Consider the following 26,297-nt stretch of genomic DNA (forward strand, 5'->3'; position numbering starts at 1 on the left):
AGACTCAGAGATGGTGTGTTCCACCCTCTTACCCACTACCACCACCTCTTTTTCCTAGTCAAGTCTGATGAGAAGTTTCCCTGATCTCCTTCAACCCCCAGTCTGAATTGGCTAGCTCCCAGGATACTTCCAGAGCATATACCCTGGAACTTTCCATGCTCCTGGGCACACAGATACTCTTCCTAGTACTTATCATACCATGTGACAGTTGCCTGATACTCATTTCTGACTTCATCCCACCCTCACCCATCAAACTATCACCAACCTGAAATCAGGATGACATCTTCACTGCTATATTCTCCATGCCAAAGACAGTACCTGAGATATATCAAGCTTCAGTAAATTTGTTTGATGAATGAATTAGGCAGAGACAGACAAAGTAGAAAAGTTAATAAGTCAAAGGCCTAGAGGTAAAGCCCAGGTACAAAATGAATCTCCACAAAGAGTGAAAAGCAACATAGACCTTCAAATAGTGAGTCTTATTCAACAGGGATGTTAGGCAGAAAAGCCTAAGAGAAATTTGGAAAAAGGCAGGGCCACAGAGAAGACCTCCAGGGTGGGATAACCTCTCCCATCAGAGGAGGTAAAGTTGGACTCTTGCCTTCTGAAGTCCACTTGTTTCTTCAGTCTATGTTCCGCCATTTAAATGGACCTACTGATTAAATGGCAATAAGTCAGGTTCATGTCATGCTTTATCTATCAAGGCTTTTTTAGTCACATGGAGTCAGACTTGATATTTGAGGCCAAAGATCTAGAGATCTTCTGTGGGTCTAGGCTTCTTCATTTTCTAATATATACAGTGAAATACTCAAATAGAACATCTCAACTAAAAATAGTCTTTTTTCTCTTTTCAGCACCGATTGAAACTACCTGCAAATTTAAATGATAAAGAAAATTGATGGCATCATCTTTACTATCTTATTAAACCATACTTCTATTACTGATGATTCACTAGAGTGCCAAGAATAGGTATACTGAAAACTTCTATAGCATATTAATGTGTTAAGCATCACACCACATTTAGTTCCTGATATAATTTTGAGTTTCCTCTGGGGGAAAAAACAGTTCTTCTGTATTCCTTTTATAAAAAAACCACCTTGAAAAAGCTTTCAGATACTCAAAAATGTGAATCTTGCTCTACCCCCTTGTGTATATCTGATTTAAAGGTTAATAAGTAATTAGGAAGAACACTCATCCAAAAATTACCAATTAATATACCATCATTTTCATTAAAAGTGCTATTAATTATATTGTTGTACAAATGTCCTGGACTGGCTCATAAAAAGTTACCTAAAGCAATTCTAAATCTTTTGGGGAGAAAGAGAAATTAATCAAAATCAATCACTTTTTTAAATTATGATTTGGGTTTGAGAAGTCAAACAAAAGAGGGTGTTCAAATCAAAAAGCAACCGGAGACCAGCCTTGAAAATTTCCTGAGAAGACAAAAATCTGGCTAGTCATACAAACGAAGTTTAATTTATCTTATTTTGCAAGGTTAACTTGACCTGGATCATTTCTTGCTTATGTCTCCGAACCTCAAAAGCAAAACGTGAACTGTCTCCCAGTGTTGATGGGAGGTAACCATGGACAAGTTCTCTATGATTTAAGAAAATGCTAGTACTATAACCAGTCACTGTGAATAATAAACCACTTGCTTATGACGTAAGCTGCTTTACAGCAAGGCACCCCTGAGCCTCACTCCCTGTCTTGGTCTGAGTTCTCCCAGTTTGCAAACTGTCTTTTTGGTTGCATGTACAATAAACTTACACTCATTACTACATTGGTGATTCGCTGGTTTTACTTCTGTTATTCATGAACTTTTGACAAGGGGAAATGAATGTCCCCATTATTTAGTGTAGATAGAACCTGACATTGACAGTGTTGCATGGTTTATTTTATGTACCCAGTCATTAACACTAAGAAAAGCTACCTAATAAGATATCTTGGCAGATGTTTAATGTGGAAGTTTGACAAATAGCAGCTCTTCGGGTCTTATAATGTAAAGCAGCCCTTTATAAGTGAGATCAAACCTTGGAACTCTCCCCATATATTTTGTCAGTTTCTAGGGACTGTGATTGGAAAGTTATGATGAAAGTCTCTTATATATATGTTGCTCTATACTTAAACTTTATTCTATACCTTAAATGCTGGTCTAAGTCCCTTAGTAGAAATCCACAGAATCCTGAAGTTGGAGAGTTCATGATTAAAGTTGTACCATCACTCTAAGGACCCCACTAGATTAATCCCACTTAATAGTTTTACAGATCTCCAAATTATTCTGTTCTCTCCCTCTTATCCTGTTGCCTCCTGTATGGGCCAAACATCTATTTCTCCTGTGTGCATTTGGTCTAGGCTAGGCAGCTGGCTAGTGTTTGGTAAAGATTAGAACTGTGTAAAGTTGTAGCTCAGCACCATTTTGATGTAATAAACTATAACAGGAATACTTATCATCAATGAAATGAACCAAGTGTGGTATTAGGAACTATACAATCAACCCAGACACAAACCAATGATTTTCCATTGCGTCATAGATATTTACTGGTTGCCAGGCAACTAAATATTCCACCACTGACATCAGGGAAAATTCCTCTTGCTAAGCTTGGATTGGCCATTTTAGTAATTAGTTCTGCATGAGCCAGCCTCTTAAACTCCTGGCGTGGAACTTTTTAAAGGAGACAATACAAATCCCAAGCTTGCATTATTTGAACAGTTCTTGAGATGGGAACTCACCCTCCAGGCATGTTCATATATTTCTTACTCATCTTGAACAAACATCTGTCTTCATTCTTTCCATGGAGCTAGCTTACCTCTTTTTCATCATTCCAACTGTGAATATTTGGAGAGAGCTATCATGTTTTATCTGAATCTTCCTTTCTTCAGAGTAAACATCCCCAGTTCATTTGCTTATTCATCCCTATGGCTTCACATCCTGGTTCCTCTCCCCTCCCAGTGGTGCCCATGGCAATAACTGGTATGGCTTGCTATTGTTTTATAGTTTACACTTATGGTTAATCACGTGTAGGCTGTTGTGCTGTTGGATATTTCAGTTAAAACTGGCATAGGAATAAGAAGTCAAAGGGTAGGGGACATAGGCCTGATCTTTTTTATCCTGATTTGGAAAATGCTACCTGGAGACACCATATTTTTGTGCCTTATTGGAACCTTGGAAGACAAATGGAAACTTTAAGTAATACTTTCAGGGATGCTTACTAGGTCTATGCAGTGTGAGAACAAATGGCTTCCGGGTGTGATGACATCATCTAGAGTAATATTTTCTAAATTTGGCCATGCATATGAATCACTGGCGAGCTTCTAAAAATACAGATTCCTGGTATCTATACTCAGACTTACTGACTAGATGCCTCCAGAAGTCCCCGAGGAAAAATGTATGGAAGCCACAGATATAGGGTATCCAAAATGAAGGTCAGTCATTCCTTTTTATTTTTTTTTTAATTTTATTTTTTATTTTTATTTATTTTTTTATTATTTATTTATTTATTTATTTATTTTTTTCAGTCATTCCTTTGAGCTGATCTCTACCTAGCCCGGAAAGCTCTTCTTCATAACATGTTTTGGTCGCCTCTTGCAGACCATATGTCTCTTTCCTAAAACAGTCACTTTCAAAAAATTAGTGCCAAATAGTTTAGTATTTGGTTGTTAATTCTGCATGGCTATTTGTCTCCTCGGTTATTTTATAAAACCCATGAGAGCCCGAACTATGTCTTACAGGTCCATGTCTCTTGAGGAATATGGTGCAATATTGGACAGCCAAGGATTGGTGGGTGAGGGATTTGGGGGGCAGTGGAAGAAGCTAAGAGACAAAAGGGAGACAGAGGCACAGGAGGCCAGCTAGAAAAGTTTAAGATTAAGGAAATTAAAGAAGATTTTCTTTTAAAAGAAGTTTCTTCTGCATTGTACTTGTGGCCTGTTACCAGATAGAAGTGATAGAGTTCATGGAGAATGTTGGTCTCTCGCTCAAATTGAGCCTGGTCTTTGGAGACACCAGGCAGTGATCCATAAGACTATGTTTTATCAACATGGCCAGGAGGTCTAACTAACTGAATCCTCTCTCTTCCGGTGCAATTCTTCCATCTGACAAAGTCTACCGTGAGGACACTGCAGACCCCTGATAAAAGTTCCAAAATAAGCATGAAGGGGTCCCTTGGATGGTCACACGGGCTTTTTTAAAAAAATATCAAAGACACATGGAATTTTAAAAGTAATTCAATAATGGATGATGGAAAGACTCTCAAATGATCTTGAGGACCAGCCTCCTCCTGCAACTCCTTCTCTAGGCAGAGCGGCCATTTCAACAGGCAAATGGGAACATGTCATCCTCTTGTGTCAATCCTAGTCCTGAGCAGAGGACTCAAACTCCTACAGGATTTCTCTTACTCACTGTCTTGGGGGTACCCTCTCCCAATGGACTGATCAAGCTCTAGTCACCCTGTGCCCTGTCTTCAGAAAGAGGCAAGTACTTATCTCCAGGCTTCAGGGCTCCTCTCTCTCCACATGGTTGCCTCCTCCTCGTCCCTCAGGTCTCTGTTCAGAAAGCGGCTCCTTGAAGAAAGCATCCCAGGCCACCTTTTCTGTTTACATTCTTCCCCGATCATACTGGTTTCTATCCCAGTTTATTTCCAGCTTAGGATTTCTCATGGCTTGAACGTAACTAAATATTTGGGGGTGGTGGGGGTGGGAGGTACTGTTTTTAACGATTTGCTTTCTGTCACTCTCACTAGAACAAAAACCCCATGAGGTCAAGAAACTGTGCTGCTCTTATAACAAGCTGCATTGCCAGTGCCTGGCCCAATGCCTGTCACTCTGTGGGCACTCAGTATTTCCTGAATGAATAGCAGTCTTGATAAGTTGTGATTATTTGATTAGTTTGTTGACTTGTCTCTTGTTTCCTCTACTCGACTGTGAGTTCCAGGGGGGAACTTGTGTCTTGTTTAGGCACCAAACATAGTGCTCAGCACTTAGTGGGGGCCCAATAACAGCTTTAGAATAAATCAATGGACAAAGATATTCGAATTCTCTAGGAAATGAAACTTCGTTCTCTGCGGCTTTACATACCAGGCAGAACATCTGGATCTGCCAGGATTCTTCATTAAGAATTCTGCTATCCCCATATTTTCCCGCGATCACCATTCCTGTTAACAACCAAGCACCCGACGGGAGCAGAAGAGAAGCGATGTGAATTAAATTTCTCAAATGAAGCTGCTGATGATTAATTTTACATCCTGAGCATCTGGGTCAGTGCTTCATTTTATGGCAGGTGTGGAAATAATATCTTTGGTGTCATTATTAATGATTTTACTGAGGGCTGGGAGCACTTGAAATGTTCTTTTGAATGAGATTTGAGATGTGGACCAGACAGGTATTTTTTAAAAAACCAATATATAATGTATCCTACTTTGCAACAAGCATGCTTTTATATTAAGATGGTCACGAATGTACCTTAGTATCCATATCACTTATTCAGTCGAAAACTAAAAGCGATGATTTTTTAACAATACAAAATGTCACTTAAATGACAGTAGACTAAGTGACACATAAACATGCCTCAAGGTGAAATAGTCATTTTGTTTTCCTTTAACTGGGTCAAAACCTTTGAGTCACTTTCCCTTCCTCCTTCTCTTGGCAATATCTCACCTTTGAAGGGGCTTACCATTCATTACCCATACCGTTACCACCAGCTCGGTCATAAGAAAATACTCTCATTAGACATATCCCCAAAATGCTGGTGGGTCAGGCAGGATGGCCAGGTAAGGTTGGTCACAAACAAATATGTTAACATTCACTCCCTGAATCCCAAAGGTGGGTGCTGGGGGTGGGTAAGATTTGTCCTCCGTCAATTTTATTCTTCTTTTTTTTTATTTTTATTTTTTAATTTTATTCTTCTTGATCATGATGGTGCTGAGAAAGAGTAATACAAACTAGACTGTAATCTTTGAGCCAAAGGAAATTGAACTAAACCAAGTGGAAAGAATATACTACTTCGTATTAGCAGGTCAGTTCATTAGGAAATTATAAAACAGGTGCAGCCTGTCATTGGGGAAACCCCCCAAGAAGAGCCCTGGTCTCCCCAGCCCCAGAAATGAGTCCCCTTTTCTGGTGTAGAGCCTCACACTGGATGTCTACTGCCTCTGGCTCCTTGGGGACTTGCTCCCGCACACTGAAACAGACATGTTCTGGGTCTGTTCTAGGTTTCAAAGTCTCCATGAGGCTTGAGCAACCCCCACCCCTCCACCCCACCAATGAAAATTTGCTTATTCAATGGATCAATCTGTCCTCCAAAAAGGCCTGAGGAACTTCTGGGTTCCTTTCCGGTAACATGTGGACTTACCAGTGACTTACTAATGCCAAAGCCTTTCTTGTGTGCATGACTCAAACCAGTGAGTCAGATGGTGGGGATTTCAGGCCAGAGAGTATGGATGAGCAGGTCCCTATCTTTGAATTTTATGGAGTAGTAATAATTCCTAAGAAGTATGGGAAACTGGCACAGAGTTGCCCACTTTTTCTTTTGCTGAGTAAGGACATTAAGGAAAAAAGAACAATAAAACTCATCTGTTAAGAAAACCTCTTTAGACACAAAAGGAATATTATGATAGTAAAAAAAAAGAAAAGAAGAAGAGACAATCTCTGAATAAAAAAAATAGACTTTGAATTGAAAGAATTTCCCTTTATGAAAAAAAAAAGTATTTTTATACAGTTTCAGTTCTTCAAGATGAATAAATTCTAGAATGGTGCAGTACAACAACTTGTCTGTAGATAACAACATTGTGTCATGCCTTTAAAAATTTGTTAAGAGGGTGATCTCCTGTTGTATGTTCTTACCACAATAAAAATGAAACAAAACTAAAACAAAAGTATTTCAGTGTCCCTATTTTATAGCAGAGTAGTGGAAATCTTGTCCAATACCAGCATAAGTCTATAACCAGGCTTTTGGGAACTGAGTTGCTCACAGTGGCCCAACAAGCCAATCCATGAATTTTAATAGCTCTTAGCTGTCACTTATGAGCAAGTCTCCATGTGACCTATCAAGGCAGCCAGAAACATGAGCATGACCCAGAAACACCTTTTGGGCTGTAAAGCAAAGAGCTTATTTGTACAAAGCCTTTACCTTTGAGGTTTTATCTGTCTGTAGATTGATGGAAAATATTAAGCAGTAAGTAGCCAGAAAGGTGATTTGAATTTTGTCAGAACAGTGGTATTTAAAAGTATAAGACTTACGGATATATGTCGCAAATTTGATGGAGCCCCCCATGAGTGCTGGGTACAGGGATAGAATAGGGAGGTCCCTGCCCTACAGCCTCATCTTGTCATGGTGGAGACACAGGGAAGACACACAGATAGGTCATTCCTTAAGGATCATTTCTGAGATTGCTTTTGTGGATAGATGTTTGCCATTTTAGCGAAGTCCAGATGAAAGTCCAGCACTGAGGCTTGCAGCTACTACGTGGGAGAAAAACATTCCAAGTAGAGAGAGCAGCCCATGCAAAGGCCCCAGGAAACAAAAAGGCCAGTGTGATAGGAGAGCAGTGGTGATGGTAGGAAGGTGTGGTCAACTAATGGGGCCCAATCACAGGGAGCCTGTGGGGCTGTGATTTCAGAAATGAGATGGACACCAAGAGCAACATGACTGCTAGGTCACTCTGCTCAAGGAGGGAGTGAAAACGCAGGCACCATTATATAGGCTGGTGGTTTGGGCCAGGGCGGTCACGACAGGAGTGCTGGAAAGTGCTCAGGTTTAGGAAATCTTCTGAAGGCAGAGAAAGCAGGGCTTATTGATAGACTGGATAGGGTGGTAATGGTAAGAGAAGACTGAAGCTGAGTTTCAAGATGTTATATTTGATCAAGTGAATAAACAGCACCATCTGAAAATAGGGACACTGGGAACAGTAGGTTGAAAGGGAAGCCAAAAACTTATTAGTAGATGCACTGAATATGAGATGTCACTTAAGAATCAAGGTAAAATTGACACAAGTGGAAGGCGATTTAATACATGAGCTTAGGGGGAGAAATCAGGGCCAGAGATAGAAATTATGAAATGTTCAGCAAAGGAAAAATGTATACAGTCATTAGATTGTATGAGGTCATCTAGGGAAACCAGTTCTCTGGAATATGGGCCAGAAAGTACCAAGGCTCTGAGGCAAGATCACACCTGGTGAGTTACAAGGCTAAGGTGGTCACTGTGGATGTGAGGAAACACAGGGATATTCAAAGACCAAGGCTGGAATGATGTCAGCAGTCAGAGGTCAGAAGGAGGAGGAATCAGGAAGGCAGACAGAGCAGGAGTGGCCAGTGAGGTAGGGGGATACCGGACAGTGATTCACCAACATGATGTGCATAACGTCTTCCAAGGATGACTCAGAGCAGTTGATGAATGTGATCTGTCCTCAGTGATGGCTACTGATGGAGGGGTATGCACTGCTCTGTTCCCAGAGCTCAGCAGCACCTGTCCCACGATCAATATTTGTTTATTGGTTTTGAACAGAGTTAAGCGTCGCAGCCTATAGACAGAATCCAGCCTGGAAGTGTGTTTTGTTTGAAAATATTTTAATTGGTTGTCAATATTTAGAAATTGGAAAACTTCACACCAAAATATGGATCTCTGGTTCTTTTTAAAAAATCCCCAGGATTCAGGGCACCTGGGTGGCTCAGTGGGTTAAGTGTCTGCCTCAGCTCGGGTCATGAATCCAAGGCCCTGGGATCGAGCCCCACATCAGAGTCACTGCTCAGCAAGGAATCTCCTTCTCCCTCTCCCTCTGCTGCTCCCCTACCCTCTGCTCATGCTCTCTCTCTCTCTCTCTCTCTCTCAAATTAATAAATACATCTTTAAAAAAATATCCCCAGGATTCTCAGAAGCCAGACAGCAGCTGTGTGTGGCTGAGTGGCAGTGGGGTCATGTGCTCTTCAATCATTCCTCTGTAGCCTGCACTGGTCCCCGAGTTTCCCCAACAGTGAGTGCAGATAGAGTGCCTCACTCATATTTCCTGCTGAGTCCTTCAGATTTTGCTTGCTTTGTATTTCTTGTTTAGTGAAAGAGGGAATGAATGAATGAATGAATGAACAAAGGAGTGGATGAATGAATGAATATTTCTCCATGGGGCACCTGGAGCCCACTCAGAGAGGTGAAATGATGTAAGAGTAGGTGCAGGAAAGCCAGGGCTCAGATACACACCCCCAGGCCAATGCTTTTACTTAGTCTTTGCTTCGTACTTCGCCGTTGTATGAAAAACATCCTAAAAGAAAAACACAAGTCTGAACAAAAGGAAGAAGGGTCCTGACAAAATGCTATTTCCATTTTCAGGGGAAAAAAATAGTCTATTAAGCAAATCATGGTAAATGTTTCTTTCTCCTTAAGCCTTTGTGAAAAATGGTTTCATAAGAAACTGCTACACAGACTAACAAGTTAGCATCACTGCCCAAGGCAAAAGGAATAATAAACAAATAGAATTATTAAGGAATATAATTAAGGTTAAAAGTGATACTTTATTCCATTTGGTTTTTGGAGAAAATAAATTTTGTCATTTTTCTCTGTAGATTTTTTTAATCTATTTTCACATTTTAAACACAGGTTATTGTAATCATGGAATGTCAACTGATCACCTCTCTTTCTTCTACTCCATACCAAAGACTCTTGCCAACTCTGATGATGGCAAGTGGCTATGCAGGGCAGCGTGTAGAGGCAGATTTTGAAACCAGTCTGGGCTCATGAATTAGACTACAGTATTTGACTTCTTTTTTTTTTTTTTTCATTTATTTATGATAGTCACAGAGAGAGAGAGAGAGGCAGAGACACAGGCAGAGGGAGAAGCAGGCTCCATGCACCGGGAGCCCGATGTGGGATTCCATCCCGGGTCTCCAGGATCGCGCCCTGGGCCAAAGGCAGGGGCCAAACCGCTGCGCCACCCAGGGATCCCCAGTATTTGACTTCTGATGTCTTCTAGGTTTCGATATTATTCTTATGGTTGAACTATGTCCCCTCCTCCACCCAAAAGATGAATTGAAGGATTAACCCCCATGCCCCAGAAGGTGACTTCATTTTGAGGTAGGGACATCGCAGATATCACTAGTATAACTGGTGTCCCTGTAAGAAGGGGATATTCGCACACAGACTGAGAGGGAGGACCATGAGAAGAGAGACACATGGGAAGACAGACATCTACGAAAGTGGAGGTAGAGATCTGAGGTATGTTGCCACAAGCCAGAGAATACACTGAGTTACCAGCAGCTAGAAGAGGGAAGGAAGCGTTCTCTCACACAAGCTTCAGAGGGAGCATGGTCCTGCCAACACTTGATCGGACTCGCAACCCCCAGAACTGACAGATGATAAATTTCTGTTGTTTTAAGCTGCCCTGTCTTTGGTAATGTGTTATGACAGCTCTAGGAAACCAATACAGAGATTATTTTGTCTGGCTCTTAATTTTAGACAGGTTAGAATGTAGATTTCTCAATGGTAGAAGCTGTGTCCCCAGGAAGGTGGTGCCACTCAAAAATGTCACATACGTGCTATCCCTAAATAGGACACTGAGGCAGATGCCATATTGCTTGAGAATCCCCATTCCTTGGCTCACCAAAGGCACTGAAACTGATTGCACCTGCACTTACACCAGAGCAATGGCTGTCCTCTTGTCCTGGAAGCTAGGAGTAAATTCTTCTTTAGTGTAGAAATATCTCGAGCATCAGGAAGGATCTGGATGCTAATCTTGGCTCTAGGCAAATCTGAGAAATAACCCAAAGATATCTTTAACGATCCTTGGTCATCTTGTGCCCACTTAATGTGTGGGACTTCTCTGTAGGTGAGAGTTTTTTGACTTTCAGTCTATAGATAGTTTCTAGAGGCTAACATGAAACCCTTGAGATCTTAAGATTGTTGCAATTGTCCATATTGAGTAAACATTTCATAGTTTTTATTAATTCTTAAGGATGTTATACTTCCCCACAACGAGAAGAAGAAGAAGGAAAAAGAAAGATTAAGAGTCCTGAGCAGGGTGGTCAGTATCAAGCTAAGGTTTTGTGCCTGGAGTACAAGGCATAAGGATGGAGTGGGGTGATGACTTGGGGTGAGGACAAAATGAAGAGTTTGGATTTAGATATGTTGAACTACAGGCAAGTATGAACCATGCATATGGGGTGTTGGGTGGGCATCTGGAGCCAGAGAGGTTGGCAAGGAAAGGACACACACCCAGAATGGGGATTGATAGGCACAGAGGTAGGAACTGAATGCTGACCCTTTCAGAACTGACCACCGACCTGACCTACAAAGGGGCAACACTGAGTCTTCACGTAGGGGAGTGAGTATTCACATAGGGGAGCAGGAGAGGAAGAGGTGGCATTAGAGGAGAAACTGGAAGGAAGGTTGCAGTGATAGAAGAACGAGGAGTGTACCATGGGGGAAAAGAGCAAGAGAGAACTCCAAAGAAGGGGCTGCTCAGGCTTGCAGAACAAAACAGAGAATTTTTAAAAAAGGATGAATCGCCACACAGAGACATTTGGGGTGTGAGGTTCACTGATGATCATCAGTAAGTCCCTTTTGAAACATTCGGGGGACTCTTTCGTTAATTTGTGCACTCTTTGAATGGTTATTATTGCCTTTCTGCTATGTGCCAGATGCCACGCTAGGTGCTTGGACACAGAGATGAATAAGACTCAATCCAACCTTTAGGAGGCTTATGGGGACACACAGAGGGATAAACTGTTATATGGAGGTCTGAATAATGTCACCAAGGGGCAGGTGGTTGATTTGCCAGGGAGGGCAGAAGTCAGATGGCATGAAAATGACCTCTTATATGCAGGAAGTAGAATTGGCAGGTCCAAGAATCTTTAAAGTATACATGTCCTGCACTTTATCATAACATCCAAAATCATATGTTGCACAATCACATGGGCGCACACAGACACCAAGACCTTGGACCAGTGCTACTTTTGTTACTGAGACCTAGTAAGTGATGATATAGTGTTTGTTCACAAATACAAACAAAAATCAATACATGTGCCTGGCTTTCTCTCCTTTTCAAATATTTAATCTCTTAGTACCTAAATTGGTCTATTCCCGGGGGCTTCCAATTTAGAATGATTTTGACACTTCAATGTGTTAAACTTGTTAAACATGAATATTATTGAGATATTAAGAGATTTAGAATTTATTAGACCAATGATTTATTTTGTAAGAGGAGTTAGGGGGAGGGACGGGGTGGTGGCAGCTTTGGCTGCCTCAATTAGATCCTTTTCCCACCATTATAAGTTACATGCGAGTCACTCACAGTTTTGAACCTGTATCCACAGCCATAATGGTTGGCTGAATGGCATTTACCTTATAGAGTTGTCAGAAGGAACTGATAATGCATGACAAGTGCTTGGCAGATAGTAGTCTCTATCTGACTACAGAGATTTCTATTGATAAGGAAATAATTGTCTGAGATTATATTTTTCAAATCAAGCCAGAACTGAGCATATAACTTAAAAAATACTCAAGCAAGTTCTGCAAAGAATTAGCCTCTATTTGAAAGCAATTCAAGAACATAAAGTTAAGGTCAAGGCCAATAACATACATTTTTTAGTATGTTTTTAAGGACTGTCCAAAATGGTCACCTATCTACCATTTTTTATTTTGAAATTTTCACCCATATATAGATGATGATTAAAATTTCATTTGCCATCAGCCAACTTATAGCCAGCATCCTGTAAATAAGTGAGCAGAATCTACTTTTTTACATTTTTGAAACTTAGAGAATAATAAAAAGTAGTTTCTGTATCCTGTGTAGCTTCAGAGAAAGTGAAATAATTTGTCGACTTTCTAAGGCTGTATTATACTTCTAGAGTCATTAGTGTCCTCCAATTCCTGATTTTGAAATCTATTGGGATATTGAGAATGGGATCATAGCACATGGCTGCACAGGCTGTGCACTGCACAACTCCAGTGGATGCTGGCTACATAGACTATGTTGAGAAATGCAACCCTACTGTACAGCCATATGCGCAGCCCTATCTGAGAGATTTGAATACTTTCCTGATGAACATGCTCTACCATTCAACAAATGTTTATTGAGTATCTAATGTGTATGAGACATTTTTCTAGGCTCTGGGGAATACGACAGTGATCAAAAAAGATGTAATTATTATCTACATAGAGCTTACATTCCAGCAGAATGCAGGGGGACAGAAAACGAGCAAAAACGAAGTATGCATAGGGTTTATCAGGAGGCGATACCGTTAAGGCAAAGAGTAAGCAAGATGAGGAGGAAATGGAGTCACAGCAATGGGGAAATAACTATTTGAAAGAAGGTTGGCAAACAGGCTTCACCTTTGGCATTTTTTATTGAAAACCTGAAGGGAATGAGGTACAGGATGCCCATACAACCTAGGCAAGAATATTCCAGGCAGAGCAAAGAGCAAGTTCAAACATCCTAAGGTAGAAGCCTAGTTGGCCCATCCAGGCAACAGCAAATAGGCAGGGTGGCTGCAGTGGATTGGATGCAGGGACAGGAATAGGACTGACGTCTGGTGATTGGGCTGAGAAGCAGATCTCTTAGGGCCTAAACAGCTTTCCTGAGGATTAGTCTTTACTCAAATGAGATGGAAGCCACTGGGAGGTCTTGAATGGGGGAGTGACATCATCTCATTCAGGTGTGAAAAGAATCACACTATCTTTGAACGAATTTTTATTATGTAAAGTCTAAACAACTTCTCCAAATACTCTAGGAATGCTTTGGTTTCTTTTGCCAAAATTAGCCACAGGATTTTAATTTAATTTTTAAAAATTGTTTCATTTTTAAGTCCAGTTTGAATTAAAATGTTTAAGCAAATATATTAAATACCTCATCAAGTGGTGAAACCTCTAGTCTTGATAAGAACTAAAGCAAATGCATTTATTCAATGTTTCAATTTACAAAACAATCCAGATTAGTTCCTCTCAGATTACAGGGAAAAGAACATGAAAAGAAAAACCTCAAACATCTCAACCATGAGGGGAGACTGTTTTATGGATTATAAAGGCACAGAGATGGGGTTGGTCAAGGCTACAGGGAAGTTCATTGCTCACAAAGCAATTTGCATTTTGCCAAGTGAACCTAGCTTGTAAAACACAATGTTCCGGAATGTTCTGGCCTTCTGGAAAAAATTTAAGCAACTCTACTGTTAAAAAAATATCACAAATGCCCTGCATGCCTGGTGGTTTCACTTAAACTGCAACAAGGTTAACAGTTGCGAATAAAGTACAGTTGTCATTCTAAGAACTCTGCTCTATTTTCTGGAACATTTTTAATAAAAGTATTTAAATATGTACAATTCTCTTTCCAAAGACCTCAGCAAATCTCTTTTCTAACCTCGTACAAATTTGTTCAGTATGTGTTTATGGATGTTTACTCATGGATGCAAATAACTCATCACGAAAAACAAACAAAAGGAATAGCTCAGGCTCACAGTAGACTGGTCGCTATATTGATATGCCAACATAGTTTCCTCTTACTTGTTTTCATGAATAAAAATACTCCACAATGTTTGAGAAAATTTTGTAACAAATAATAAAAACAAAAATAATGTCTGCCTCACACTTAATTTCTTGTAATCTCATGACTAATTTGTAATGCTGAGTAATTTGCTCACACAGTAAGTAGGTTCTTAAGAGTTTGGATACATGAACGGTTGGATGTTTTATGGGTTGGACACGTCTTGCCTATAAAGCCAGTCATCGAAACCAATGTCTAGGCTGTGATACTTTATTATAAAGGGAAAATAACTAACATGACCAGTCCCTACCATGTCCCATCCTATGCTAGGCTTCCAGCATATTCTAGGCCAGTTGGTCTTTGCAGTAACCTTATGAGGATGGAATTATTACTTCAATTTTAAATAAGAGGAAACTGAAATCAAGGAGATAAAATAATTTGTCTCAAATTATATAGCTTGCCTGCAGCCAGCCAGAATTCATTCAAGCCCTGGCCTGACATCAAAGCCCTTGCACTTCAGTTTTAGGCTGGTTCCACCGAGCAACATGGTTTTATTTAACATATTAAATGAGGGGCATCTGGGTGGCTCAGTGGTTGAGCATCTGCCTTTGGCTCAGGTCATGATCCCGGGGTCCTGGGATCCCTGGGATCGAGTCCTTCTCCCTCTGCCTATGTTTCTGTGTCTCTGATGAACAAATAAATGAAATCTTAAAAATATATATATTACATGAAGTAAGATTAAACAGCTTAAGTATTATTGTCATCATAATTTTTTCTTTTCAGCTCCCACTTTGGGGTGCCTTTTTTATTTGCCTGTCCTTATTGTAAGAACTCGTAATTCTAAAAAAAAAAAAAAAAAAAAAAAAAAGAACTCATAATTCTTATATCCACCTTGCAAGGTGAATATGCCAGCATGGTGCTGGGTACTGTGCATTCCTGAGCCAATTTCAGTGGTGAATAGCCTCATTTTACCGACAAAACAATAAAGCTACAAAGTGATGGGTGACCCCCCCAAAAGCGAGGAAGTGGTGGAGCAGGCATGTATATTTGGGTCTTACTCTTGTGCCTGTGGGCTCCTTTCACATTGTCTACAGTTTCACAACTTTAAAAATAAATAGCATCACACTCAAATTCGATAATCTGAAATTTTACAACTTTAAATGGGAACTGATAACTTAGAAGAATATGCAACTATGCTTCAACACTTGAAAATGATTCTACTAGACACTTCTGAAAATGATCTTTAAAGCTCAACATTCTTATGGCTTGGTTCATGTTTTTATACTGAACATAACCTTTCTTGATTCTTTCCCTGTGGGTTGGAATCCTCAAACAATTGTGGTCCTGGTGAATATTACCTCACAGTGAGGTAATAAATTATAAGGGTCTGGCCGTTGTCCTCTTGATGTTCAAGAAATACTTAGCCTTGATACATTGGGCATATCTCCCTCATATCTCCTTAACTAGTTTGAAGAATTAAAATTTCTAAGAAATCTCCTAAAATGCTGTTTTCATGCTAAATATGCAACCAGAGAAGGCTTGGATTAATAAAAGGAAGGAAGGGGGATCCTTGGATGGCTCAGTGGCGGGGGGGGGGGGGGGGGGGGAAGATCCCTGGGTGGCTCAGTGGTTTAGCGCCTGCCTTTGGCCCAGGGTGTGATACTGGAGTCCCGGGATCAAGTCCCGGGATCGAGTCCCGGGATCGAGTCCCATGTCGGGCTCCCGGCATGGAGCCTGCTTCCCCCTCCTCCTGTGTCTCTGCCTCTCTCTCTCTGTGTCTATCATGAATAAATAAATAAATCTTTATAAATAAATAAATAAATAAATAAATAAATAAATGGAAGTGGGATGACCTGGAAAATGAATTTCTTGTCTCTGACCTGTTTCCATATCTTGAAGTTCTTTTGATCTAGTTTTTAATCTACACTGCTTATTATAGTGAATCCTTCCATTGGTGACATCCACAGAAGCAAATACATACTTAGTTTACTTGTTTGACTAAAAGCAAAATAAATACTAATATAAAAATATGCTTATACTGTTTTACTTTATATAATTATGATTTACCCATCTATTTCTGTGTAGAGAAAATAATTCATACTTTTAAAGTCTGATCTAATAAACTTTTGATAAAAAAGGATAAAACTGGGTAGTTATTAAGATAACTAACAGCTAATTTTTCAAATTTTAACCCTTAAAAGACTTCTCTTAGACTACAAATGTATCCTTCTGCTTTTCCTGTCTAGACAAATTTTCCCTTTAAGATATACTTAAATATATGAAGTCTTAAATTTCAGTTTTGACTTACAAATATCATAAGACATAACTACATAACTTTTTACTTTAAGCTAGAAATCATCCCCCAAAACATACCCAACCCTTCAATATCTAAGAGCAGGCTAACGTCACTATTTTGTAAACTCCCAGCAGTACGACTTCCCAGGAGCATGGATCAACTTTTTTTTTTTTTTTTTTTTTTACTCTTTGGTAAGCTTATTTATATGAAGTTTTGCAGAGATATAAACGTTAAGTTCTTTTTAAGCCATGTATCTTACCTCCATTTGAAACAATACATGATGATGCTAGGACTGTCTTAGACAATCTGGGATTCACAGAATTCATATTTTAGGGCAAAATAAACCTCAAAGAATTATGGGCTGAGTCACTTGTACTTCCTTTCAATTAGATATTTCATTATAATTCCCCTATTTCTGCAAGTCCAAACCTCGTCAACATTGGTGTACAACTTGGGTTGCTTCAACCGTCTAAAAAATTTCTTGAAATAGTCAGCTGGAAGCCACCTCTCTCTTCTATGTATCCCCATGGAAGTCTATTTCTCCCTTAAAGCTTGTGTCCCTTTCTATCTACTATATTAGTTATTTGCTGACGTGCTATATTTTCCCTCCCAGATAGTGAGCTGAAAGATGCCATCTTGAATTACATTCATTCCTTCTGTGATGGGTTAACATAGTGGGTTCTCAGGAGTATTGAGTGTGTACTCAATAATTTCTGTTAGCCATGACAAATTGTCAGAGAGAATGAAAAACCTATTTAGAAGTATTTTAGGAAGCCCTTGGTCAAGAAAGAAAGCCACAAGAGTAGAAAATTCTTCGAGAGGAGAATCAGAGTAACTGGCACATAAAAGTGACACATTCAATTTCTTCACCTTTATATAACCTCCAGAAGATCAAACGTTAATAAAATATTTATCTTCAGTTGTCACAAGCCAGACTTTGATTTAAAACTCTTGGGTACATGAATGTCATGCCAGACCCAAAATACACCATCATGTATTTTTAATTTAAACATGGATCTGTGAAAAATTTATGTATGCCCGATACTAAAAAACGTGGGTGAAAATCTCCCACCAGTCACCACAAACAAGAAAATAGAGCCTAAAAATAACCGTCGAACCCCCATGACAGTACCACAGAGAACATTCCCTTGGACAGTCCAGTGTGCCAAGGATGGGACACGTGAAGCGCATCCCCTTACCTTGAGGGAATCGAAGCAGGCAATGACTCTTCCGTTCTCCACCTGGCAGCTCTTGGGGGGGTGAGCAAATTTGCACTCCTCGTCGGAGCGGGAGCAGGTGCCCCTCTGGAACTGCCTGCAGACCTCTAACGTCAGCCACTTTGTGTCTCTGACGGGGGCCACGTTCAAGGCCATGGTGCTCAAGGGACGACGGGGATTCTGCTCGTTTCCGTCAAATGATGAAATCAATCCAGGTCCCGGTGATTCTGAAACTACTGTTGTGAAAACCCCCACATGTGCGTCGGAAGGTAAGTGATAAATTGCTTAGTGAAGTCCAATCCAGGAAGCAGTGAGGAGAGAATCTATCGGCAGGCAGTCACTCATCAATCAATATGCCCCACTTGGAGACTGCGGGCCGCGGCAGAAGCATGCTCAGTGTCATCTCTGGCTGTAAATGTCCGAGTCTCTTGACCGATTTGCAGCCACCACTGTTTTTAATAAAGTGACTTCAATATCACGGCACTCCTTGGGAGAATATTCAGTTCTGACGCTCACAGCTGTTGACGGTGCTGGAAAATAAGTCACCTAGACGCCCAGATCTTGGCCAGATCTCTCTTTCCTCCCCACCTTTCTAGATTCTGAAATCGAGCAGTTGGCAAAGTCAGACAATTTGAGGTATCTTCATCCACTGCAAGATCAGGGTGACGTGTATTTGACGGAAGAACGATCTGAACACCACGAGAGCTCGGGCTTTTGCTGCAGTTCCCAGCAAAAGTGACTCCACACAGGCACTTTTAAATCATGAACCTGCAGAACACAAAGAAGACATCAACTTACACCCAAACTCGGTGGAATCAACACTTTGACAAACTGTTTTAGCTCTTACCTAGAATTTGCAAAAGTGCAGTGTAGAGCTTTGAGCTTAGAGGCTAGTGAGGGAAGTTATGCATTAGAGAGAGAAAGAGAGAGAGAACACACAACTGCAACCGTACTGCAGAAATAATCTAGGCAGCAGTCCAAAAGTTAGGAATGACTCAAACACATGAGTGTGGCAGACACAATAATTAGGCATTCCGAAACAATCCCATCTAATGCGCCTCATCGCCCAAACAGCATATTACAATCGTGGCTTCTGATTAATTTCACAGTTAGGCCATTGATTATATTGTTGGAGACGCTATCAACCATCATTCAGGATATGTCTCTCCTATATGATAAGGGTATTGGCATTTTGGATGAATCATGAGCTCCCTGTTCTTTACATCCTTTCCAGTTTGCAGACATTGGAACATAGAAATGGATAGGTCGAAGGTTCCTAATATTTAATTCTAGGTCTCTTAGGCTTGCTCTCTACTCCTACTACTTGCTTCATGTTAGAATTCCCCTCTACTGTAAGCCCTCAGAGGGCAAGGACTATTTGTATTTGTCATTTCTATGTCATTGGTGCCTTAGTTCATGGCTATTAGGTCCTCAAAAAATATTTACCGACCAGTGTAACTGATGACCATCTCACTGACTCAAGGGATGAACACAAGTTAGTTTTAGTTTAGTTCAGTTTGGGTTGTAGCAGAGTCACCATCTGCCCTGTTCTGCAGAATGCTGGAGTTAAATCACATATCTACAACAAAAATATAATTAGTAAGTTCAGATTTCTAAAATCATCATATTTGGTTGCGTTTAATATTTTCAAGGATTATGGAATCCTTAAAATAGTAACAACATTGTTGGGTTCAGGATGAGTAAAGGACTGAGTATTAGACGCTCATCAGTTTCATAGATCTTATGTGCTACAAACTACCTTCCCCACATGCCTAGCCTTGGTGTCCTTCTAAGAAAATTTTAAATAAGAACTTCACGGAAACTGGAAGTTGATTATTTTAAATCAGCATGTACAAATAAGTTCAGACAGTAATAATTTTTGCGCGGCTCACAAATGTCCCTGAAAAAGTAGCTCTCATGATAATTAAGTTTCGTTAACTCCAGGTAAACCGGGCTGAACAGGCTTCTTGCCATAGGGGTTTTGTTTTTCTCTGCTCTTGAGTGAGTCTCTAATAGGGGAAGAGAAACAATGGCATCTCTCAAGCTTATCCGATCATGGAACATTTATTTAGCAAGACACCTCTTGGGACTAGTAGGAAATGCTGCTCCATCCCAGTACTTCTTTTACTTTTTAGTAGAAGTGTTTGAATGAGTAATAATTGGATGTGCATGTAAGAAAATCGGCAACCTCAAGAGCTATGACACATACCTAACTCCAATTGTAAAATATTTGAGGGGACAGGCAGGCTCCTGCTTGTCTGTTTGGCAGCATTGTGTTCCCAGCAGCTAACATCAACTCGCTTAACTAGGCAGTTCAAGAAGATGAGTTTAATAACCAAATTTACTCTGGGTCAGGTTTCGCAGACCAGCCTGGACCTGCATCCTCATTACCTCAACCCCCATCTCTAACCCCCGTGGAGAACAAAGGATGAGGGAAGCAAGGGACAAGAAAACATTCCTGTCTGTGTATTCAGTGGAGCCAAGGCACTAATAATGAGGTTTAAAATGATGGGTTGGCCACATCTAGTTTATATTTACACAATATTACATAGAGTCCCTGAGTCCGAAGGACCAGAGTCTGATGGGATTACAGGACTACAAAGATGAAGGAGAAGCTCATCCCCAAAGGCAGTGCAACCTTGGCCATGGATGGCTTCATGTGCAGGAAAAGAAACAGGCAAACATTTATGTATTTATGCATAGATAGCAAGTGAGTAATTATTCAAGTATTCCTAAAAACCACACAGGAATAATGCTCCCAACCCAGTCCAGTGAATGGAGTAGGAATTTGCTTATAGTTTTGGGTAAGCAGTCATTATTTTCCTGGGAGAAACAGACTGCCATCTCTAGTTACTAATGAAAATCCAACCAGAATTTGGAGGGTCAGATTCTAGGGAGATCAACTTGCTTTTAAAAGCAGAGGAGCCATGCTTCCCACTGGCAAGAGTCCTATGCAAGTCAACAATGTTCCAGAAGGAAATGGAAGTACATCACGTTGTACCTAAATATATTGCTATCTTTTCATGAGTCCCCTCTTTCTTCCAGCTTGTTCTATGTTTCGATCCTAAAAGTTACAGAGCTACTGTGATCAAAGACACTGTCTCCCTTGGGCCATCACAACCTCCATCTCCTGGAATGGGTGCCAGCAGGCAGTTGGTGGAACACGGATGAGAGAGCAGATTTGAAGGAGGTTAAGGAAGACCACCAAAGGAGATGGTCAATGATGGGAAAGGATGGAGGAAACCAATTTTTGTCATAGTTATCAAAGGATGAGACTAAACTCTGCTAACACATGGACCAAAATACGCATTGGATCTACCAGACTGTAGATTCCCAGGAGGAAAGGTTACATGTTAGGGCTTCGCTCTCCAGTATGGAAGCCACAGCTACATGTGGCTTCTGAGCATTTGAAATGTGGCTAGTGCCACTGAGGAACTAAATTTTAAATTTTATTTATTCTTAATTGATGTAAATTTAACTTAAACATTGACCCTCAGTTTAGTTGTTGGAAAACTTTCAAGTGTGCTTGGAGTGACTTGGGTACATAAATCCACTTTTAAGTCATAAATTTTATGAAACCTAAATACAGAATAAGAATTTCCAATGAATTCAGCTCCTTAAGTGGGTCGTTCTTTATGTGTAAAATACACACTGATTTCAAATACTTCATACAAAAAATAATGTGAAAGTACTTCATTAATAGTTTCATATTTACTACATGGTGTGTTGATAGTATTTTAACAAGTTGTATTGAATATTACCATTAAAATTAAATTCACTTGCTTCTTTTCAGCCCCTCCAAAATTCAGAGATTACATAGCTCTCATCATATTGCTACTGACTGCAATGTCTTGGGAGCTTGGAATTTTTTTCTCTCTCAGCCAATATAGAACATTCTGCAATGGCGGAAAGTTCCCTGTCCTATGAGCCAGCATCTAGCCTTTGTTCTGTAAAGGTTCCCTTCATGTGACCTTGGGTAGGTCATTTTCTCTGAGATTTAATTTCTTCATCTGTAAGATGTTGATAATAGTTCCCACCTACATTACACAGCTGCTGCCATGAAGGACAGGTCACAGAGGAAACAAAAAAATACTCCGTAAGCAGTGAAGTGCTGTCCCGACCCAGGGCGACGAAAGGAGGAGCTACTCTCTGAATATTAATTGAATGAATGCACTTCCCCGCTCCCTGTCTCTGCTAGAATTCGGCACCAATGGCTAGCCCTGCCCTCTGGCCAATCCACAGACGCTGAAAGCAGGCCGGTGCCTTCCAGATCAAAGGGACCGACGGACCGGGCCAGCGGGGCCACTTACCTGGAGCATCCCCTCCGTTCTCAGACCGACTCATCTGGCACCCGAAGGGAACCCACAGAGGAGTTTCCCCAAATGCAAATCCCCCAGTGTTCTTCCAAGAGCCTGACCCCCGCTTTCTTCCATCGGCTGCTACTAACTCCCAGGGGGGTCCAGCATTCTCAGGCCCAGGCAGTCACCCCGGGCGTGCTGCGCTGCCCAAACTTGCGGGAAGCATCCCCAGGGAGCAGACTTGGTCTGCGGGCTGGTTGCAAACGCAGCGGCCGAGGCCACTCCCCGGCACTCAGGGCGCCTGGGGACGACCAGCAGCACCTTCTAGTTCATCCGCCCAGAGGCGCCCCTGGGGAAATGTGTCCGCATGGAGAGGGCACCTTTTTCTCCTTCTCAAAAAGGCCCCAATATGCTGCCATTGGTCCTGCGTATATGCAGGCACCTGTTACCCTTCCCAGGCGTTTCTGGGCTGCACCGGGAGGCAGCATCTCCTGCTTACATTATTTTCCAGTTCCTTCTGTTTCCGCTTCTCCCAATGCTCTGCTCATGCTTCCATTTTTCTCAGTTCTTTCCGACTTCTGCTTCAGTTGTATTTCCAACGTGCCAGGCAATGCTATCCGGATCAGCCCCTTCCGGCTCACAGCCCGGCCAGAACTCAGAAGTGTTCCTTCCCAGCTGTCTGTCTGGCCCTGTTTCTTCGCTGGTGTTCCCTTCCTCATCCTCTTCGGGCATCGGGCAGCCTGGGGTTCTCTCGGGGTCCTGAGCCCTGAGCTGGCCAGCCTAACCTGCCCTGCATCCTGAAATCCTGCTCCCGCCGACCTCCCCCTGCCTCCCAACCCCCCCCCCCGCGCCCCCTCTGATGACCTCTCTCTAGCCCACTTTCCAGCAGCGCCTGGTGCCCCTTTGGAAGTATGACTCCCCAGTTCTCAAGAGCCGAATACTGACTTCTCCAGAACCGCCTGCCCCCAGTGTAAGCTCCGCCAGGGCCAGGCTTTGCCCTGCGTGCGTGATAGACTTTCCCCACCAGTTTCAAATCCTCGGAGCTGAGTTCAGGGCCTGGTGCGAAGAATATGCTCAACCAATGTTTGCCAAATGGACTCCTGATCCTCCTCCAACTCCAAGGAACTCATCTTCATTATAATGCGGACCAAAGTCTAAACTAAAGGGTTAAGGCTCTGAATAGCGAATTTCAGTATTGTCCTGGGGGGAAACTCAGGCAGGGGCCAGGGGCTGACTTAACCCTGTTTCTGCCAAGAAGGTCAGGGGTGAGAGGGAGGATCTGCCCGAGGGGTAAATTATTTGATCTTCAAACCCCAGGGATTTTCAAAGTGTTCTACTTGGACCAGGGCAGCAGCGGCCCCTGAGAGCTTATTAGGATGCAGATTCTCAGGCCTCGCCCAGAGGAACTGGCTCTTAATATCCGGGGGTGGGGCCCAGCGAGCTGCTTTAACAAGCCCTCCCAGGGTGACTGAGGCTCGCTGCAGTTTGAGAACTGCTGTAGTAAGCATTACTCGCTGCCCACCCCCATTTGTGTCGAGGAAACAAGGATGTCAGCCCTGAGTGGATCACAGGGCCTTGGGGTTACTCATTCCCGCAGAAATAATTTTGCAGGAGGGCTGGCTGGAGGCTTCTCTCAGTGGCTGTGTTTCTGCTCGATCAAAACAAAACTCAAACTGAGCAAAAAACACCTGAGAGGTCTGTCCCAGACACAATTCTATGAAAATTCCAAGAATAAATGAACTCCTAGCCGGTAGGTTTTGTTCAGGGTGAAGCAGGCCTTTGGTCGAGGTGAGTCGGGGATTGTTTTGAGGACCCTTGACTGAGGGAAGACCATCTCAGAGGGCTGGTGGCCCCAGTGAGTGACATCTCAAGCCTCAATCGCATTCTGCTGGAGCTCTTTACAGAGAGGCTGCTTTGTAGCGCCCCGATATAACGAATATCGAGGTTCACTGCGGGACCCATCTTCAAAGGAAAAGCAAGATTGAAGTTCAAGGATAAAGAAACCAAGTTCTGTAGTATTTCCTGAAATACCAAAGGACTTGCTGCTCAACTCTACAAAATAATCTCAAGCTATTTTTAGGGTCTTTACTTACATGACACTTCATTTTTCAAAATACATTTAAAACTCCTCTAGGTGTTAGATTTTCAGAAAGCTGTGGTTTTTGACTGTATAAAAAGAATGTGCTGCTCACGTTCTTTTGCAGCTGCTCCATGGTGCAGCAGGCCAGTCTGGAAAGCATGGCCTGCGCTCCCTAAACCAGGTGACCTCCCTTCATTCCAGACCCCTCAGCTCCCAGGCAAGCCCGGGCCTTGGACCCCAGGTGTCCTCGCCTTGCTGACGCTTTGTAGCTAGTTTGTACATTTTTGAAGGGGAAAACATCAATCATGCCTGATCTTGAGGCTGAGATTGATCAAAATTTAAGACTGCCTTAAGGAAAACAGTTCACGTTCGGTCACCTACGGCATTTAGCTGTCTGCCAGACATGGGCCTCTTAGCGAGCTCATCAAAGGGTCCCTGCTAAACAACCCGATTTCTGAGTCAGACAGTCAAGGACTCATTATCCCTTAAGTAATTTATGGGATGCCTTTAATTTTATTTTCTGTAAATCTAGTTACAATAAAGAAACTGTCTCCTTGAGTTTTATAGTTTCTAATTTTCAGAATCTTTGGGTTTCCTCCTCTTAATTTTTTAAATTCTCCAAATATGTATTTAAAGAACGATTTCTCCTTCCTGCGAGTGGCTTGACGTTTGAGCATCCCCACTTCTATTTCTGGAGCTTGATTTAAAATAGCTCTCAGCGTGCTCTGTCCCCTGATCAATGACTGGTCGCACCCGTACCCATCAGATGCAGACCCCCGGGGGCGGGTGAGGGACCAGAGAGGCTGCGGCCCAGCGCTGGGCTGAGCCTCCTGACCTACCTCCCCGAGACGGTGTAATCCTGCCTGGAATCACACCGCCCGGAAGAGGCCCCTCACTGGGCCTTCCCACCAGAAGCCCAACAGACCAATAAAAATACAGAAACCACAGAGGCCCCAGGGCAGAAGTAGAAAGGGACTTCATTGACCCTTTGAAAGAAAGGAGTGAAGGGAGCAGCAGAGGTGACCATCCTTAAGACAATGTTTCTTTATGAAACCTTGAAACTGGTTTCTTTTTAATTTACTGAAAATATAAATGAAAGGGCATTTGGAGATTCCCGTTAGTGGTAATAATCGATTTTTCTATGTGGAGTTCTAGTTGCTCCTCTACCCTGATGAGTTGTGTGATGTCACCTCAGCTCTCTGAGCTCAGTTTCTGTTTGGAATCAAGGGGTCGAAAACACCAAAGCCATAAATATATGTACCACAACCAGCATAGATTAAATGGTATATTCTATATAATGGTATATAACTCCCTTTACAGCGTCTATTCCTTATCAACGTCGGCTATGGCATCTATATGCCTAACATCTATGTGCAGGTACACACAACCACACACACAACCACATGCACACACAACACCACACATACACACACACAACCACACACATACCACACACCTACAATCACACACAACCACACACACACCACACACATACAGCCACACATACACACAACCACACACAATAACCATATACACCACACACAACCACACACACACCGTACACATACAACCACACATACACACAACCACACACATACAACCACACACAACCACACACACACCATGCACATACGACCACACATACACACACACAACCACATACACACACAACCACACACACAACCATACATATGCACAACCTCACACACAACCACACACACATACACACGCGCGTGTGCAAGTGACAGGTGGAAATAACTTCCACTCACTAAAAGTTCTAAATTTCTATAAATTAAATGGAGTCTAACTAAAGTAGAAAAATCCTTTCTATGAAATTCTAGGAGGTCCTTCCCAGAATATTAGTTAGACAGACTTTTGATGGATGTTCTTCTAAGACTCATTCCAAACACAAATTCATTCTAAGCAGAGAAAGAACCAAGGCTAACAATGATG

At 41.8% G+C, this 26,297-nt stretch overlaps 1 protein-coding gene and 3 long non-coding RNA genes across 18 annotated transcripts in view; 2 read left to right on the forward strand and 2 right to left on the reverse strand.

Annotated features, from left to right (window-relative positions):
* Nucleotides 1–1,772, forward strand: part of LOC140607917 (uncharacterized) — a 7,733-nt gene extending 5,961 nt beyond the window's left edge. For all 4 annotated transcript variants that reach the window (XR_012009839.1, XR_012009837.1, XR_012009836.1 and 1 more), the window contains one exon: nucleotides 855–1,772. This is a non-coding gene — a long non-coding RNA (uncharacterized lncRNA). The remainder of the gene's footprint in view (nucleotides 1–854) is intronic.
* The window catches only part of LOC140607919 (uncharacterized), a 24,460-nt gene extending 19,131 nt beyond the window's left edge, over nucleotides 1–5,329 (reverse strand). The window contains exons 1-2 of one of the 2 annotated variants that reach the window (XR_012009841.1): nucleotides 2,140–5,329; nucleotides 266–318 (exon numbers count right to left, since the gene is read on the reverse strand). This is a non-coding gene — a long non-coding RNA (uncharacterized lncRNA). Of the gene's footprint in view, nucleotides 1–265; nucleotides 334–2,139 lie in introns of both variants that reach the window. The other variant, XR_012009842.1, reaches the window with a different exon arrangement.
* The window catches only part of MBNL2 (muscleblind like splicing regulator 2), a 161,857-nt gene that overhangs the window by 92,696 nt on the left and 42,864 nt on the right, over nucleotides 1–26,297 (reverse strand). For all 11 annotated transcript variants that reach the window (XM_072782586.1, XM_072782583.1, XM_072782589.1 and 8 more), the window contains exon 2: nucleotides 17,949–18,734. In XM_072782586.1, the coding sequence (XP_072638687.1) occupies nucleotides 17,949–18,122 (174 nt within the window). In that variant the 5' untranslated portion in view covers nucleotides 18,123–18,734. The remainder of the gene's footprint in view (nucleotides 1–17,948; nucleotides 18,735–26,297) is intronic.
* Nucleotides 2,583–14,109, forward strand: LOC140607918 (uncharacterized). Its single transcript, XR_012009840.1, has 2 exons — nucleotides 2,583–2,737; nucleotides 5,040–14,109. It is a non-coding gene; the product is annotated as an uncharacterized lncRNA (long non-coding RNA).

Source organism: Canis lupus, chromosome 17 (genome assembly GCF_048164855.1).
Source record: "Canis lupus baileyi chromosome 17, mCanLup2.hap1, whole genome shotgun sequence".
Taxonomy (NCBI): domain Eukaryota; kingdom Metazoa; phylum Chordata; class Mammalia; order Carnivora; family Canidae; genus Canis; species Canis lupus.